This window comes from Synchiropus splendidus, chromosome 6 (assembly GCF_027744825.2).
Source record: "Synchiropus splendidus isolate RoL2022-P1 chromosome 6, RoL_Sspl_1.0, whole genome shotgun sequence".
In the NCBI taxonomy this organism is placed as follows: Eukaryota; Metazoa; Chordata; class Actinopteri; order Syngnathiformes; family Callionymidae; genus Synchiropus; species Synchiropus splendidus.
In genome coordinates, this window is record NC_071339.1 from 23139170 (window position 1) to 23154422 (window position 15253).

The 15253-nt window shown below is 41.7% G+C and overlaps 1 protein-coding gene across 2 annotated transcripts in view; it reads right to left on the reverse strand.

Annotated features, from left to right (window-relative positions):
* LOC128761202 (plexin-A2-like) overlaps nt 1-15253 on the reverse strand; it is a 119680-nt gene that overhangs the window by 65777 nt on the left and 38650 nt on the right. For both annotated transcript variants that reach the window (XM_053869259.1, XM_053869260.1), the window contains exon 4: nt 3716-3850. In XM_053869259.1, coding sequence (XP_053725234.1) covers nt 3716-3850 — 135 coding nt within the window. The remainder of the gene's footprint in view (nt 1-3715; nt 3851-15253) is intronic.

The window sequence follows — 15253 nt, forward strand, 5'->3', positions numbered from 1 at the left end:
TTATAGACTGTTCAATTAACATGAAGTTTGTTTGGCCGTCCACTTTGTGTTAAACAGTTTGGCCCCTTGTGTGATTGAGTTTTGCATTTAAATGCTAAACACAAAGCGATGAAGTGCTGACTCAACAATTCAGCATGGCACTAGTTGGCAAGTCATTATCGGAAATTCGCCTCGCTGCTGCAGAGAGCCCTCTGGTGGATGACAATGGGATATTGCCCCTCAACCTTTATTTTACGATACTTATTTATCATTTTTGTTCATTCAGCATTATTCATGGCTGTGTTGAGTAAGAAAGTGTTCAAAGTGCACATCAAACATGTCACCTATGTAAAATAATAATACAACATGCCAGCACAGCAGCTCAGCCAATCACAGTTACATGATGGAAACTCTTCCATGTGCAACAATGGCAACTTTTTTTTCCAAATTGTGTTAGTTTGTTTCAACAAAACAACTTTATTTTCTCATTCTCAACACACTGAGTGCTTTACTGACGATGTTTTGCTGCGAATTTTCTGCTTTTTTTGTCAAAATGAAATTTAAAATAACTCACAATGTCAGCGCTCCCTCGATATCCATTGAGCAGGACTCTGCCTTAAGGAGGACCATAAAGGACGTACAATATGCCTTGCTTAGGTCTACCTTGTCTTCAGACACATCTTCAGACACATCGCCGCCCCCACCACTCCCACCTTGACCAGTATGAGGCATGGGAACACTCCGCTAGATGAGGTTATATTTGAGTGCCATCTGGCAGAAATTACCAGAGGAAGGTTATTTGGTAATTCTTCATGTTTTTCCTCTTTTATAGCATCTCTCACTCAAACGTTTGTGCATTTGAAAGACACGCTGTCACTCAAACGTCACCTGATATGACCCGGGAGTTGAGACAAACCGAATGCTTTGATGGATGATTTTTTTGGATTCAATCTGCGGGGCAGTAGCAGAGGGGCGCTGCTCTGTAGGACAGAGGGTCGGACAGACAAAGAGACAGATGGGATTTCAAGCACTTGTTTTTATATTTTACTGAGTGGCACTTTGAGGGATTGCCCTCTAACACACGCCTGCAGCGGTCTCTCTAAGCCGCATGGCCATCAGTTCAGGAAGCAGGCGACGTTCTCCGAGGTTACTGAGTGTTTTGGTGCAGCAATGCTTGACACGGTTTCATCGCATCAATATTAGCAATGTTCTGTGGTGAGCACGTACAAACATTCTGACTTTTGTTCACACTCTCTTCTCTCGGCTCGCTCTTCATCATCATGCTAACCCTGTGTGTTTCCCTCGGCAGGAGACGGAGCGGCTCATTGTTATTCCACGAGGGTCGGCTAAGCTCAGCCAAATCTGTCTCCGCTTTCACTCCTCATTCCACATCATTCCTGTATTGTTTGGCTCACAGGAATCCAAATATACCTCATCTACTGGATCTGCTGTAAATGTGGGAAACCTTAGAGTGAAGTCTCTCTCCATGGGAATTCTTCACTCCAGCTTGTGAAGTGACTGATTTGGGAGAAGCTCCACTATCAGGAGACACAAGTCGAAAGGCTTTACACCGCTTTTTAAGGACTACTCTGCTAGAAGACTAAAATCAAGAGGAAAGGTTGTTTTGAGATGCTAAAAGATACTGAAAGAAAATCCTGCTGTCTCCTTGAAGGAAGCATGTGACTCCCCTTGAACGTCCACAGCTCATCAATTAGTGATGTCTTGTCTCTTCCAGTCTATCAGTCTGACAACCAGCCGCCTTGAATTGTAGAAAAAGGAAGGAGGACCAACAAAACAGTGCTTTTAGAGATGTTGCTCTGCTGCTTGGGATCATTTTCCAAAAGCTTTAAAAGGCAAGGTTGATGAAACCCATTCCGCCTATGACTCCTTTTCGGTCCTGTGACTCTCACCGTCAAATTCCGACGTTCAGGAAACAAGTGAGAACAGTGTTTTTTTGTTTTTTTTTGCTTTTTTTTTCCTGACTGCAATGAAGCCTAATCCCATTTCACAGCTCCATTCAGCCGCGCCAGAATAATCACTTGATGAGAGTTGAAAGTGATTATCACTGTTCGCTCTTATCTCCAATGAGCACAGAGAATATCGTCCAACAGCTACGACAACAACTGCTCGCCTGTGTGTGATGGCAGGCCAAGCCAGGGCCAGTCATGTGGGGATGCAGACACACAAACACGGGTTTGATATGCGTGTGTGCGTGATGGATGCGAGCGCACCGAGTCGATTCCAACTGAGAGGCCATTCTAATGGCGCTCCACCGTCAGTAGAGCTCACCTACTGCAGTCTTTCGCTTCAGAACGGCAACATTGAAGGCATTATAATGACTGAAAATATTTAATTGGATGCTGGCAATGATTCCATCGAAAGCAGCTTTAACAGAGAAAACAGCATTTGATTGTGTAAATTAGATGTTAATGGTTAATCTTTGCTCTTAAAGAGACGCAGCGTTCAAGTGTAAGCCCTTAAATTGACAAGTAATTAACACATTGTACCTTTTCTTCCATCAAATTTGTGTGGTTGTCGAAAAGAGTAAACCAATTCTACACACGATTTACAAGGCACCACTCACTGAGTGACAAATGTCCTTTGATATTTTATGCTTAAACTCTGTGTATGTGCTGTGCAGTCCACATTATTTTAGTGTTTTGCTACTATGTTGTTGTTGTCTCCACTACTTTGTTGCTGTGTTAAGTAAAATGCTATTTAGTTGTTTGATGCCTTCATGCCTGTTGAGCTGCTGGTTGTTGTGTTTGGATATTAAATGGTTCAGTCGTTGATTTGTTGTCCTGATAAATCATTTGAAGTTGTGTTTTGACCAGTCATCTATTTCTCAGGTGTCATTATTTGTTGTGTTTTGTGCTTTGTAATTTGTTGTCCAGAGTGATGTATTTTTTAAATATTTAGATTCTATACATGATTATTTTGTCACTGTGTTTCAAATTTGTCGCTTCAATTTGTGTAAACAGAGTTGTATTATGTTTAATAAGATGACTTGACCTCGTCTTTAGCCATTTGCTTTCCAGACTGATCATTTTGCGTTCATGACTTGTTATATGGTGAGTCCGAAGCTGTTGTATTAGGGAACTACAGTGGTACCTCGGTTTTCGAACGTCCCGAAATTCAAACAAATCGGAGTTCGAACAAAAATTTTGAGATTTTTTTGCTTCGGAGTTCGAACGAAAATCCAGAACTCGAAGGCCCCCAAAAAAAACATAACGTGTGTGACCGATCAGCTGACCCAAGACCCGCTTTGTTATTGTGTATAACGCAGCCTCTGTATGCAAGACGTGTCCCGTTAGCTACATTTACTGACTGTTTTTTCTTCATATTGAGGTGTAAAACCTTTCCTGTCTCCGCACTGGACCATGGTAGAGTGTCAAAGGGGAGGTGCTCGCTCTCGACACATACCAAGAGTTGTGTCAAGTAATTAACTTCCTTCTTTCCTTCCTGTTTTTGCTCATTTGTTATGTTCATAATTTGGTATATTTATCTGTATTTGGTCCATTAGCACTTGCTAGTTTACAGCCCAGTCATGAACCTGGATGGTCTGTCCTCATTCATTCTCCTAGCGTGTGGCACAAGGACGGGACCAGATTGCAAACACAGCCTGTCATAGAGACTCTAGATTTCCAAATGAGCGATGCCTCTTGCAAGTCACTACATCATCCTGCTGCTTTGCGTTTCTTCTGACAGCAGCAGCAAAATGAAGGCATTTCCTCACCTGATTGTCAGACATGACATAAAGAGAGTTCTTGTCCAGAGAGAAAGCCATGTCCCGGAGGATGGGTCTGCTATCCTTCATCACAGTCAACGTCTCGTACAGCACGCCAGCCTCAGCAGGACCGTCCACCCGCAGCTACAGAGACATGGAGACGATAACACAGTGAGTGCCTGAGCTGAGAGGGAAGTTAACAGTGCGCATAATGAACTCTCTTCTCTAGTTGTTCTTTGGCTAAGAGGGATGTCAAATAAGCAGCATTAGCTACAATTACATGTTAAAATAAAAGTGATCCACCCACCATAACAGTGTGACCCAGTTAGGTGAAACCTTCTGTTCCAAGAAAAGTGACCTTTTGTTGTCAAAGATGACTCTCTCAGTTTGCCAGTCATAAAACAGCCCAGATCTTCAGTACTGTTCGTATTGTTTTGTTTTTGTTTTTTTGCTTGAATTGTGGTGCAGGAGTTTGAAATTGAGTGTATTCTCCAGTTTATTTCGAAATGTGGAGATGATGAATAGCCAATTCATTCACTGGCTTTAAAATGAACTGCACTTTGCAGATGTGAAACATCTTCTTTTCTTTTCTCATCCTCTGTGTTGAAATATATCTCATTACAAATAATGAGACCTGATTGAGTGACATTTATTCTCTTATATGTTACTATGAAACCAAATAATGCATTTTGATTACTTTTCTTTTCTTGTGTGGTTTCTGGATGATTATTCCACTTTTTACCTAAAAAATAATTCTCCAAAAAATATCAATGCAAGTGTTTATTGCCCCAATTAATGTTGTTGCAAAAACAAATTGTGTTTATAATTTTACAATTTTTGCATTCATTTCGGTGTAACAGAAAAACACAATGTATTTTGCTACACTTTGACACTCTTAAGACGTCGTCTGTATATTTCAGCCCTCAATGAGGACGCACAAGTGTTTTTAATGGAATTAAATTTGTTGACTTCCACTGCATTTCTGTACATTGGGAAACGGTGGTTGGAGTTCACTGTCTACTGTTACTTCCTTTATAATCTCATGCGGAACACTGTATTTAGCACCATCTTTGGCTGTTGTGTTTTGCTCACAGTGCCTACATATGTGCACCGTGAGTGAAGCTCATGGTGATATGAGGTGTTATATACAACTAAGTGACCAAAATTGACATTCAACAGCAACATTTTCAGGAGACCCAGTGATTCAGTTGCCAGCCTTACTTTAGGTTAGGTAATTTCTTATTTTTTTTCAAATCATGTAATCATATTCTTTTCTCCCTTTTTTCTGTACCATTTAAAATTCCGATCACATTTCTTTTGCACAGCCTCCTCACCACAGTTGTTACTTCTCATGTGGTTCCAACAGAAAGTTTTTGTTTCCTATTAATAATAGCTCACTCTGGTCGTCCACCTCTGAGGAACGCTGTCCTTGACCAGCAACAGCACACTGAAAACCACTGGACAAAAATGGTTCGGGAATAGTAATGACAGTGAAGTTGTATTTATTTTCCACTGTCTTATTATTCATGCTTACATTAGCAGGGTAGCTCACGGTTTTGGAACACATTCAGGCCTTGAAGGTGTGGACGTAACTCCCTAGGGATGGAACGGTCATTTCAGAACGATCCTTTACCAACGTTTTAGCATTCAGCTCCTCGCTGACTTGTGCTCACGTTAGACCCTGCGACATGTCAGACCCGCCGAGACTTTAATTGGAGGTCCAAAGTGACAAAAGGACAGATTAAAGAAAGATGAATCCGATTCTGCTTGATAGTCCGAAGGGCCAGTGAGACTGACCTGAGGCCAGCCCCCCTCCTCCGTGAGCCCATCTGAGGTTACTGCCATGACTCAACCGAGTTCTGAGACGTGTTCAGCGAGCACAGCCTTAATTTGACTTTAGAAGGACTTTCAGGCAGCAATCTTTTGGGGCTCATTAAATGCGAGCGAAGAACAGATGCCCATGAGTGAAGAGTTTTTCGATTCTCTTCTCCCACCTCTGCCGACAAACAAGATATGCTGTAGCAGTGAGGCAAACAAATAAGCAGATCTGTCTCTGTAATAAGTGGCTCACTGATGCCGGCTCTGTCAGAACCGCATGCTGGTGGGGATGAGAAAAATGCTACTGAGACCTAAAAGTGAGATTTTGTTTTAACCACACAACTTCATTAGGGCCAGCACGAGCATGTATATTTTTCACAATTATGATGTATATTTCTGTTGTATAATTTAACCTCACTGAATTATTGATCTATATTTCCCATAGAAATTTCCATTTCCTTGCTGACACATATTTCACTTGGGACAACTGTCAGTTTGGCTTTCCAGGAGTAGCTAATTTTCATGAACGGAAATGAGCTCCTTATTGCTAAATTATACATCAATTTGAATGCAATATAGGACATGTGGCTTTCCTTCCCGACTCATAGTGGTTGGAGTCTCAGTCCAACTTTGGTGCCTATAGTATTGGAAATTGACTACAACATTTTTTGTTTGCTCTATCTGATTTCGTAATAAATACTTAGTTAGCATTAAAGTATGTAATTTGAGTCGGTCAGAGGAGGTGAAATCATGTCTTTCCGTCTTAGCTTGGTTGCACTTTTAGCTTTTACCCAATCACAGATGGATGTCAGACAAAATATACGCGCAAGAGCGCAGACCACGAACAAGTCGCTCAATCACATACACATTTATATGGTAGCCAATATTATTGCCCCACATTTACTTTGTCCATGTCATTTGATACTCAAACGCATGTTATATATCAGTATATATGAGTGATAGCCATATGTACCACTATATATACCAGGTGACACCATTGTAGTATTACTATAGAATTAAAGGACCCCAATTCCATGGAAACCCCAACACCCACCGCCGCCTCTCTTTTACGCAAGGCCCCACGCAGGGTATCGGGGTATCACGGAAACTTAATACGACATGGAACTCCACTTCTCCGACATCAATACTGTATATTACTCAATGGGAGTGAGGATGTGTGGGACCTGAGTGGCAATATGACTCTCAGACTTAGGCTGTGTCCTATTCCTCACCCTAACACTAGCACTTACCACTAGCACCTGGTTCTGAGCGCCCTCCACCATGAAGTGCCCACCGACGACCAAGTGAAGTGATTGACGTCCCTAAGAACTGGGACAACACTTCATGACGTTATGCGTAAAGACGTGTCATTGGCTGCCGTGCTGTTTGGTTTCCTGCATATCCAGTGTTGGCTCCAACATTTTTCTTGCATCGGAGCTGATGAATCTCACTTGGTTTCGTGAACTAATGGAGAAGAAGCCGGCTTCACCGCTTTGTTGCGGTGATAGATCTGTATGAGAATGTTAACGTAAGCCTGGATGCTAGCCAACTGTTGTTTGTTAAGAAGAAATTAAAACATACTGTTGTACATCCATGCTGTATTGTTCATGTTGTCGGACATGGTAGACCATTTTGGTCGCTAAAGTTTGATATGAGAGAAAGGCAACAAACGGAAGAGTGCTCGTTACTAAAATGTGCTTGTTTCCCTGTCCAACATTGTTTTGAAATAAATCCTGGAAATCTATCCACACTTCATATTCCATTTGGTTTCAAGTCAGCTCTGGAGCTCCCTTGGTTTAAAGGGATCATTTCCTCGGTCTTAGGAGTATTGGGACACTTACATGGGACGCGCAAAACCCAGAGTTAGGGTCAAAAATTTGTGTTGGGATGAGAAATGGGAGACAGCCTTACGCTTCTGTATTCTGTATTCAGTTTGGTTACAGTCTTGGTCTTGATCTCTCCCTCCTCTTTGGTCTTAGGTTAGCTGGTCTCGGCTGCAACACGAGCTGCGGCTCCTTCTTCACTACAGAGATCGACAACTCATCAAATGACTTATCGATCCAAATGGTTATTCAGAACTCCATGTCTTTAAAATATCATTCAAATTGTTCGAGTTATTTTGCTAACAGACAGCTACAACCACATGACCTCCTTAATCTGAAGCGCTGGAGTGTCTGAGCTAACAGATGTGCACGATGAATTTCCAAACTTCCATTTGGCCTCTCTCTCAGCCTGAGGGGCAGCTAGACGTTTTCCAAACAGCAAACATTTGATGGAGCTGTGATTGACACGCTTCTGCAGAAAATAACAGTGCTCCTTGCAACTTCATGTGTTCAACCATCTGTTGTAAGTAAAACAGCAGATGCTACGCGTTGGATTTTTTATTTTTTATTTTTTGTTAAACGCAAGCATCGTGTAGGAACAATAAAACAATGTTCCAGAACATTTTTTAGCTTTAGATTAGCATCACTTATTGTCAACTATAAATGCACTTTCTTTAGCCACCCCCTGTCACTAGTCTCGCTTCTGTTGCTGGACATACTAGCGACAGTAAGATAACTTTGCAATAGTGAAAGTCTTAATCAAATTAAACATGCCGAAATTTTATTAAAAATAGTACAAATAATTCAGAAGTGGAAACAACCTTGTTCAATAAAACATACGGTTCCCTGAGGAGGAATCATTCTGAGTCGTCCAACTTTCATAGTATTTAATCATCACCTAAAAAAAAACGCTGCAGAGAAAGTGATGAGTGTTGCATCATGGGGCAAATTTCATCTTGCCACTTTAACTGAATCGTCAAAAATGTGAAATAAGAGGAAGAGCCGGACCGCAGCGTGATCGCTGGCGAGGAAAAGAGCTCATTATCTTTGCAGGCCCAGGTTGGGGTTTCATTAAAATTCAGGGGAGATTGGATCATTAGCCATGTGAGGCAATTGCATTGAAGCCGAATTAATTTCTCAAATACAATAATTACAATAAAAGCAGGGTAATGAGGAGCCGGAGAAGGGAAAAGTGGTGTTGCGACGCATTTGCTATGTGATTAGGTCTCTGCATGGAACCCGACGCCAGGATTTGGCCGCCCTGGAATCAGAGTTGAGGATGTGGAGTGCGCTGCAGACTTGGCTCGTCTGGCTCCTGAACACATTGCTGGATGCTCCGCAGTCTCTCGACGGGGACAGTCAATCAATACAAACTGATTACATGACTGCTTCCCCCGGGCGACCAAACTTCATCAATCAATCACGCCTCCAGCCTCCAGGCAGCGGCGTCTCTTGGCCAGAGCCAGCGAGCTGTAAACGTGTGCGGGGATGGTTTTGTGTTGCCTCGGCGTGAGGTGATGCTTGTTGCACAGGTGGAGGTCAACATCCAAAACAAACTTAGATGTGATGAAGGCACTTTATTAATCGAGTTCATTACTGTTCATGGAAAAATGAGTTGCTTATAATGTAATGATGTTTGCAGCAGTAACTCGACGTTGTCATCTTTTGATCAGGTTTCTTTGATCTGTCGCTCACCTCAGATTCATGTCCTGACCTTAAAAGCACCACAGTGAGAGTTAGAAAAAGTACTGCGGTCATAATGATTAATGCTTCACTACCAATTCAATTAGAACTGAATTTGAAATTGTACTTTTTGTTGTTTCGGAAGCAGATTTTATCATCATGTCTTGTGCGAGTTAAACCTGGTCTACAATCGGAGCCACTCTCTCTATTTGACCCAGTTTACTAGGAAAGTTGGAGTCGCAGTTCCTTCCTGTATTATCAGGCATTCACTGAGTGATATACAGGTCAATTCAATTCAAGTACAAGTCAGAGGTGGCAGGTAGGGTTCCCTTGAAACCATCCCGTATTTTATGTGTAAATTAATTGCAGTGCAGCAAAGAACCATAATTTCTGTCTCTACCAGGCTAATTGTCAGGTAGAAGAAGAACTGGACCAGAAAGACATATGCAGCTCTGAAATATTGTCTTGTTTTCAGGTTGCGGTTTGTTTATACAGTTCAACGTTTTTTCAGGAAATACTTTTAACACAGTTCATATTGCTATGATATCAACTTGCTTTTTTTTTCAACTTTGAGATCCATTTTTTGCTTCTTTGTTTCGGTTTCTTGCACCGAGCTAGTGTTCAAGGATTATACATGTTGCGTTTTGGTGGTGGTTGTCTGGTCATTGGAGGGACAAAGCTAAAACATAATGATTTGTGTCTGTGTTCATCCCATTGGCAGATCTGGGCCCATCCAGCAATGCCTTTCTAATTACATTCAGGCCGATGAGTAGATTCTCACACACAAATAGAGTCAGATGTAAAGACAAAAATTTGGTTTTGCTGGCTCAGCATAGAGCAGTGTGTTGGGGTTCAATAAGGGCTGGAGGAGCTCAAACAAAGTATCAATGCTGCATACTTGTTTTGATCATCTGTGACTGAGGCATTTTGTGTTCCTCAACAAACATCTGTGCTGTCAACCTACATTTGGGCAGCTTCTGTAATAGCCTGTTTCCCACACTGCATATTGAAGAGTGTTGTTGTATGGATCCTTCACCATGTGAATTATCTGTTACAAGCAGAACTCTCATTGTCTGTTTTCTTTCACGTGCCCTCACTTTGCCTCCTCCGCTTCTGTGTTCGATTTGTTCTCTCCTCCCGCAGTCCCATGCCAGTTTACATTATATTTTCCCACACTTTGCATTTCATAAGGCAGAAACCACAAAATCTGTTTTTCTAATCTGTGGGGAAACCATGAACTTAAGAAAACCCAGCCCTGCTGGGAGATGAGGAGGATTATGGCAGCGAACAGACAAAGCTGGAGCTGCAGGTTGGGTTTTTTGGGGAGGGAATGTTCAAGCATCAGGAGCTGTGTTTGATATGGGACTGATGTTAAAGAGTCTTTATCATGAAGGTCATGCTGACCAGGCAGAAAACATTGGGGAACGTAGCTGGTCCCCAATCTCTGCTCAGAGCCCACAGCTCCAGAGCAACAGCACGCTGCTGTAATAGCTTTTATAATGACGGGACACATAAACACGGACACACCTACACGCACACCAGGATTGTTTACCATTGTTCATCTCTGTATAGTTATAATTTTATAGTCGGCACCTTTGATGCAGATTGTTATAATAAACCTTATTTTTGCCATTGTTTGTTTCATGATGTGTCTTAAAATTTCAATAACTATTGTAATTTGTCTATTCAAATTTCATTATTGTTTCATTGCAATGACCTATCCAGAAATCAAAGTATCATTTTGCTGATATTCTCAGTAATTCTGTTTATGAATTAAGCATTTATTTATTTGGTGCTTTTAACTTATCTCTTCTGTATAATTGTGTCTGTGTTATTTAAATTAAATTCAGAGGATGAATTGAATGTGTCTATGTTTTGATATATCTATTAAACCAAAAGTGCATTGTCACTTTCTTCTTTTGGTTTAATTTCTGTTACAGTGAATGATCAATAATGAATCACTGTATTCAGTAGTTTCGTTTAATTCTTTATTATTATCATTACTATTATTATAATTTATTATTATCAGTAGTAGTATTTAATACTGATAGTAATAATACACGTGAGCTCATTTGCATATTCTTTCAACCGACATAATTTAATAATAGTGAATTGCACAGTAACTTATTTTTGTATTATTTATGTAATACAGACTCTACCATGTATTAATTAATCATACAGCCATATTTGTTTTGTTCTACTCCACTAGGGCCGAATTAATATGCTAGAATTAATATTACCAATTGCGCAGTAATTATTGTAAAGCTCAGATATGGTAAAAACGCATGGTCAGATGTATTAAACTGTCACGGTGCCTCTTTCTTACTATGTGTCTTCACATTCTTTTGCTTCATGTTCTGTAATGTTTTGGCTTTGGCCTTCAGTCACATTTTTTTTTGCTTTCTTCAACATCTTAAACATTTTGCCCTTTAGTGGTCTTCCTCAGCTGTGTGTTCATTGTCCTACTCCAGCTCAAATATAAAAGCAGTCTCACCCTCTCGCACAGAGCTCCTTTTGTGTGGCTCATTTCTTGTAACTGAAAAACCACACCGACTCTGCACTTCCACATGACCTCGTTCTCTCTCTTTTCCCACCGTCTCAGCAAGGACGGGAATTTACATTTGATCTGTAAATAATGTTAAAGCTAATAACTCTGATATCCTTACCGCTGCTTCAACCCCCTCAGGAGAACCCACAATGGATGTAAACAAGCGGCTCAGTTTGGCTTTCACTAACAAAATATGGAACCTGAGACCATGTACTCTTAACCAAAACAGCTTCCCCTCTTCCTGGCGGCTAGATTTGGATTTAGGATGGTTGTGTTGCTCACTCAAATCTGTGAGAGCCAAGGAAAACCCAGAAACCCAGACTTCTTAGATGTCACTTGGCATGAACAGACTTGCAATCGAGCCAGAATACTGTAGCAGTCCTCTTGGCGTTGTCATGTAGGACTGATTCTTCAGTGAGATGGAGGAAGACGCCGCTCTTTGCCATTGATTGAAAACCACAGTAAAGATAATGGCTATCTGGAAAGACGGCGTCCATATGTGAGCATCACATCGAACACACCCAGGCATATGGATAATGACCCGGGAGGCAGCGAGATTCAGTCCAACCAATCATGTCCTGCATCTGTCACCCTAACAAGTTTCTGTCCCTCCCCGAGGACCCGCCTGTCCAGCTCGCTTTGTACCAGACACAAGGAGGTCGAGCCACTCTCTTGTCTGCCCTTTGTGGTGTCTGGAAATGTTTTTACATGATCTAAAACCATTTTCTATCAACAATTAAGGATCCCTTCAGCTCATCTTCACAACAAATTCTGAATGTTCGTGTTCTGAATTATTAGTTCTGGGCCTACCTAAGTTAGAAAATAGAATACATTAATGGCATTTCCAGTTATTCTTTTATTCAAAAAATATATTAAAAACATGTTTGGATTATTTCCTTTCAGTTCTTTGGGTCTGAGTATGATTTGGGCAATGTTTCCTGACTGCAAGGATAACTATTAGTGAGTCTGTGTCTAATGCGCTGTTCGTTCTCAAAGAAATTCATTTCAGAGTCGAGAGGTTCTGGCCGAGCGTGAGAGGTCAGTGTCACCCAAGATAAACTTTTATCTTTACCGTTCCGTACCAATCTCAGAACAAAGAAAAGAAACATGTCAGAGGTCAAAACATGTTCAGCTAGATCTAAAGATGCAAACAGACTGTGAGCTGAATGGATTTTGGCACAGACTTGACAACCCCTGCTCCCGGGTCTGACTCAATATAGTGACACAGGGCAGGCGGCAGCAGAAGGGCCAGACAACTGTCCACCTTTAAGCTTGAGCGACTGTGCATATGGTCCGATTGTGCATGACAGCCGCAGAGAGTGCACATTGATTAGCCCACATATCCATCATGGCTCCATGAATGCTAATGAGAAAGTGAGCCGAGTCGCTAATGAACACAAAGAGCTTTGAGGGACGGAGGGCAGGGGAGGTCTTCTACAGGACATGACTATTCATTTGTGGCAACACTGTGTGAGTTCATGACTTTAGCTGCTCAAGCTACTTTTGCTTGTTTACTAATACTGCACTTCAGTTTATAAATGTGTTTTTAGGGAATTGCTTATGAACCAGCACACAGTATTTTGGTCCAAACCTCCGCAGGCCAGTGTATATTTTTGAAATGTGGGGGGAAACCTGAGTGACAACATATTATCGCGTCCGGTTTCGCTTACAAAAAAAAAAGCCAACTCATTTTGAAGATTTGAGATTTGAAACATTGAGGGTTTTTTTTTTAATACAGTAGAAGTACTGTGTGTATTAGCAAGGAAAACTGCCCACTTTGCTTTTGTCATCAGTACCCTATGGCCCCATGAGGTTCTCACTTTCAACGCAAACATGTTGAGTCTCACAAGAGTGATGTCAAGCTGCGGTTTCTAACTTGAGAGCAACACTGGCATATAACATAAAGGTTCTTGTGCCATGTCGGACATGGAATGTCACAATAAGTCATGTCGATTCAGTACGTCTGTCACCTTCGTCAATGTCATGTGTCCAAAACAAAACAAAAAAAGACCACATTGTCAAAGCAAGTCCATATCCCTTTTATCTATGCAACACTATTTCTGAGGCAATACATTTTAAAAGTTCCATCGGACCTTTGATCTGGGAATACCGTTGCAAACGTTTGATCTATGACAAGAACGCATGTGAGCATGCTGTCATGTGCACTTCCAACTCAGTGGACTTTCCATCAAGTGTCCCGAAGCGCACAGAACTCAGTGGATGTTAAACTGTTTGATGTGACTTGAAGCTTTGTCCCATCGGCCTCCTGACGGATTCGTACCGCTGCTCCAATTTCTGTTCAAATAACCAACAAACTGATCTGTGCACAGCCCTGTTGACTCACTATATCCTATTCAAGTTTCAATGCATTTGATGAGTTGAGTAAAATGAATGGTAAGCTTAGCGTTCCAGCTCAGTTAACGCAACATGGTGATTTCACTCAGTTAATTCCTCAATGGTTTATTGTCCCCTTACTGACGATCAAACACAGATTGGAATGTGGAATCTCATCAGGTTGTTATGCGTCAGATCACTTCATGAGGCGACAGGACTCAGATTGTTTAAATGAGCATAGGAAACCATCTGTAAAACACTTTCGAAATGTCCAGTTGCCTTTCAAGAACTCCAGATATAAGAACTCCAGAGATAACTTTTTCCACTTGAGGCTCCCTACTTGAGACGCATGACCCATTTGTTTCCAGCTGAGATAAGTGCCCTGAATTAGAGGTGCTTCATTTCGTTCCAGCTTTTTCACTCTGGGATGCAAAAGATCCAGTGATGGATGAAAGTCGTGGGTCAGTAAAGCCAGCATGGCTGAGTCATCTGCAACAGTAACGAAACCCTTGCAGACATCAGTTTCCTAGACGGCATGTGACTTTACCCTCTAAGATGCCGTGTTCCACGGTCCTCCAAATGGATCCATCATGTGCTTGCATGCCTTTGTGTGTTATTGTTAAACCAAAAGAAAATCAGTTCACCCTAACCTTCAGCTCCGTGGCAAACATCCAAACCACGAGTCCTCCAACTTGACCACAGTCTCCTTTCAGTCTCCATCTCTCTCTCCTCGAGGACTCAGTTTCCTGCTTTCCATTTCCTGTCCTCCTCCGTGCTGCCCCTTCGTCCCTTCCAATCATCCCCATTGTTTGTCAGGTTCCCATGACCCACCAACAAAAAGCACTGGGAAAGTGTGGGGGGGTGGACTGAGGAACAATTCGTGCCACTCGTATGGTCTTCATTTTCCTGACCGCAGTGCAGTCACTTCGTCCTCGTGTGCGTTTTTTCCATTTGTGTGACCGACCCGGGGGAAAGAAGGACACAAAGGCGGAACAATAAGAGCCGAAGGAAGAATAAATAAAGCACAAGATTGAACATTTGGCCCTGGAAGTCATGAAAAAGACCTTTTAAAACCATTTCCTTCCTGATCAAACACAGATTCACACCATGCCCCGAAGGTCCCTGCACACGCTTATGAAAATTCACTCAATTTAGTCTTAAACACACCTGCGATGATTTCAATCGGCCAATCTGTCCTTTCGCAGGCAAACTCCGAAACTGCCATTTTGTAAAGTCTGAGTCGTTAAGTCGTCCGCCAGAGAATTTCCTCACTGGGCTGACTCTCTTTGAGCTCTAATGAATACTGTATTTGCTCATGAGAGTATTTGACTGGCTTTATTT